The sequence below is a fragment of the Atta cephalotes genome (assembly GCF_000143395.1).
Source record: "Atta cephalotes unplaced genomic scaffold scaffold00025, whole genome shotgun sequence".
Taxonomy (NCBI): Eukaryota; Metazoa; Arthropoda; class Insecta; order Hymenoptera; family Formicidae; genus Atta; species Atta cephalotes.
The window spans coordinates 4,239,868-4,243,277 of record NW_012130089.1 but is presented as its reverse complement, the minus strand read 5'-3'; the positions used below and the strand labels follow the sequence as shown (position 1 = coordinate 4,243,277).

The 3,410-nt window shown below is 29.9% G+C and overlaps 2 protein-coding genes across 2 annotated transcripts; both read left to right on the top strand.

Moving 5' to 3' along the window:
- Window positions 1-258: 258 nt before the first annotated feature.
- Window positions 259-1,187, top strand: LOC105620337 (40S ribosomal protein S5). The gene is made up of 2 exons (XM_012201839.1): window positions 259-624; window positions 856-1,187. The coding sequence occupies exons 1-2, from the start codon at window positions 259-261 to the stop codon at window positions 1,138-1,140; spliced, it is 651 nt and encodes a 216-aa protein (XP_012057229.1). The 3' UTR covers window positions 1,141-1,187.
- Window positions 1,188-1,645: 458 nt separating this feature from the next.
- On the top strand, window positions 1,646-2,928 carry LOC105620336 (NADH dehydrogenase [ubiquinone] 1 alpha subcomplex subunit 5). Its single transcript, XM_012201838.1, has 3 exons — window positions 1,646-1,713; window positions 2,320-2,481; window positions 2,674-2,928. The coding sequence occupies exons 1-3, from the start codon at window positions 1,693-1,695 to the stop codon at window positions 2,845-2,847; spliced, it is 357 nt and encodes a 118-aa protein (XP_012057228.1). The 5' UTR covers window positions 1,646-1,692; the 3' UTR covers window positions 2,848-2,928.
- The last annotated feature ends 482 nt before the right edge of the window (window positions 2,929-3,410 follow it).

Genomic DNA, 3,410 nt, shown 5'->3' with positions numbered 1-3,410 from the left:
AACTGTGTTTGAAAAAGAACAAGTATTATAATGAATTATAGAATTATTTTTCTGATATTTTATATTATTTTTCTTGAATATTTATGCTGATATACATCAATATTTATTACAATACTTAAATATAGATTGTTTTACTCCAACTTGCTGCATCAGTATATATTAATTCAGAACTTTCATTGGCAACGAACAGAGCTCTAATCTTGTATTTTATTGCAAGAACAAATAACAGTGTTCTCTTTTTTCTTTGACAGATAAACAATGGATGACAAAGAAGCTTTCGACGATATGGTGGTGGCAACCACAAATACGTTGCCAGTAGCCTTGCCGGCTGAACTGCCAGAGATCAAATTATTCGGACGTTGGAATTGCGACGACGTACAAGTAAACGACATGTCTCTGCAGGATTACATCGCAGTTAAAGAGAAAAATGCTAAGTACCTTCCACATTCAGCAGGGCGTTACGCGGCAAAGCGTTTCAGAAAAGCCCAGTGTCCTATTGTGGAACGTCTTACGAACTCTCTCATGATGCACGGCAGAAATAATGGAAAGAAATTAATGGCTGTGCGAATTGTTAAACACGCCTTCGAAATCATTCACCTTCTCACTGGTGAGAACCCTCTGCAGGTGAGTTCGCTATTTAAAGTTTATATTTAAGTTTATTATATTAAAGTAAAATTTATCTTCATAATGTTGCTTTATACGAATCACATTTATTTATATAATGCAATTTTGCTTGCATAATATAAATATATATGATGAAATGAATATATAATCCATTATATAAATCAAATTTATTAATTATATACAATGTTTATTTAAATAAATTATTACACTTTTCGAACATTTATGCTTCAGGTTCTCGTCACAGCCATTATCAACTCTGGCCCAAGAGAAGACTCCACGCGTATTGGACGCGCTGGTACTGTAAGGCGACAGGCCGTGGACGTATCCCCGTTACGTCGTGTTAATCAAGCTATTTGGTTGTTATGTACTGGCGCGCGAGAAGCTGCATTCCGCAACATTAAAACGATTGGCGAGTGTCTAGCCGACGAACTTATTAACGCCGCTAAGGGTTCATCGAATTCATACGCGATCAAGAAGAAAGATGAATTGGAACGCGTTGCCAAGTCCAACCGATAAACAACTTTATACATGCGGAAAAAATAAATAAACGTTCTATCTTTAAATTGTTCTTATTTATTTGCGATCCATCGTTTTTTATCCAGAAACTTCTAACAAGTTTAATGATTTTATAGTCTGTTGGAGATGAAAGGATATATCCTAATTATTTAAATGCTATGTGTGCTTTCTAATTTCTTTTAAAAATAGAATAATGTATATTTGAGATAAAGAAAATTTAAAAGATTAATTTATCTTGTTCTCGAACCTTTAGATGGCTTTTCCATTTTTGCAAAGCTGAGAAAAAATTCAAGTTACAAGGAATTTATATTCAATATGTATATATTAATATACTTTCTCCGAAAAATATACGTAACATAAAATAGTTTCAAAAGCTGTCGTTCATTGCGCAGATTCACAACGGCATTTTCCATACTGATGCGTTCTGAAACTCATCATTACATTCTCTCATCCATAAGAGTCAACAAGACACAATACTATATTTTGAGGTTAGAAAACTGATGTAAAGAGAGATCTCTAATATATCGAGTGTTAGGTAATACTGCTCTAATTATGGCAAGTGTACTCAAAAAGGTAATTTATTTATGCATATAACAATGTATGCTCTTAATTAGAACGTCATAACTATACGGTGATCATATATCTTTTATTGTAAAAGAAAGTTTTATTTTAGGTAGCTATCTGTTAAATTTAGTAATTTTTTTCTCCTTAAACTCTATTTTGTATTTTAATAATACAGAAAATTCCTTTCTAATTAGCATTCCAATGTCTTCTAATGTATTAATGAACGAATTTTTATGGAAACTACTGACAAATTTAGTTTTATGCAAGAGCAGTGTAACAGCTCGAACAGAATAACAAAATCACAATAACATAAAAATAATGTCAAAATGAGTTATGATTGACTGGAAAGTGACTTAACAATAAAATTTCCAATCATTTTGATGTTATGATGACTTTTATTTTAGTTGATATACCGTTCAAGAAAAAATTTCATAAATTAATTAATAAAAATCACAAATTAGTGGAGAATAAAGTCCTCAAATTTTCAAGTTTATTCTTTATTTTCTCTAAGAAAATATGATCCGTAATCATATTCATATATATTTTCATTACTCTCGACAATTAACTCTTGCATGAACAAATTCATTTATTGACATAAATATCTTTTATTTGCAGTCTACATATATAAAAGGGTTAGCTGTTTGCAAGTATCCTCACCAAGAATTAATACCGCTGTACAATAGAATTTTGAAAGTGCTACAAAAGTTTCCAAAGGATTACACTTATCGGACAGAAACAGAAGAAATTATCAAGACTAGATTAACAGTCATGCAACAGGTGAAAAATACTCATTGAAGCAGCAATTATCCTGTGCAATAATATCGGCTGCTTTCCTCTTAGATAGTCGACACTAGCATTCCTCTTGGCATTCAATGAATAATAAAGACAACAACATTGTTGTGTCGATTATATTTCCTAAAAGGAAAGCTCCTATCATATGCTGTTTCTAATCGAGCATTACATTTACAGAATGAAAATATACAAGTTGTAGAAGAAAAAATAAAGTGTGGACAAGTGGAGGAGCTTATAATACAAGCAAAGAACGAGCTATCTCTGGCAGAAAAAATGTTGATTTGGAAACCATGGCAGAAATTAACACAGGAAGCACCACTCAATCAGTGGACGTGGCCACCGCATAAATAATTTTAGTTTGTTAATGAAATTTGTACATAGTATCTAACTAAATGCGAATAAATAGAAAGCGCATTATACAAGTTCACAATATTAATGTATTGTTATTTAATAAATATTCCTTGCATTTCTAGTTGTTTTTTTAGAAGATATGGAAAGCTTTGCAGAAGATATGGAAAGCTATTAAAAAATATGATTGCAGATTTGAGAGCAAAATGAATAGAAAATTTTTAAAATTTCTTTTATCTCAAATCATGTTAGATACATTTTTCAGGGGAATTAAAATATTTATAATTTTTTAAATTTGCCTGGTAAACAATTTTTCATATATGATATGAAAAATTTTTATATGTATAAGTATGTATAAACATATATAAATATTCATAAATATGTATAATCATATAAGAAATATATCCATACATGTTGATAAATGAAAAATTCTTTTGTAAAATTATTTTTCAGTATAATAGAAATAATAATAGTAACGTGAAAATATAAAAAATAATTAAAAGCATAATTTTCGCGTTGTTTTAGAAAAAAATAAGTTTAGAAAAATGTAAAAAAAATTGCTCATG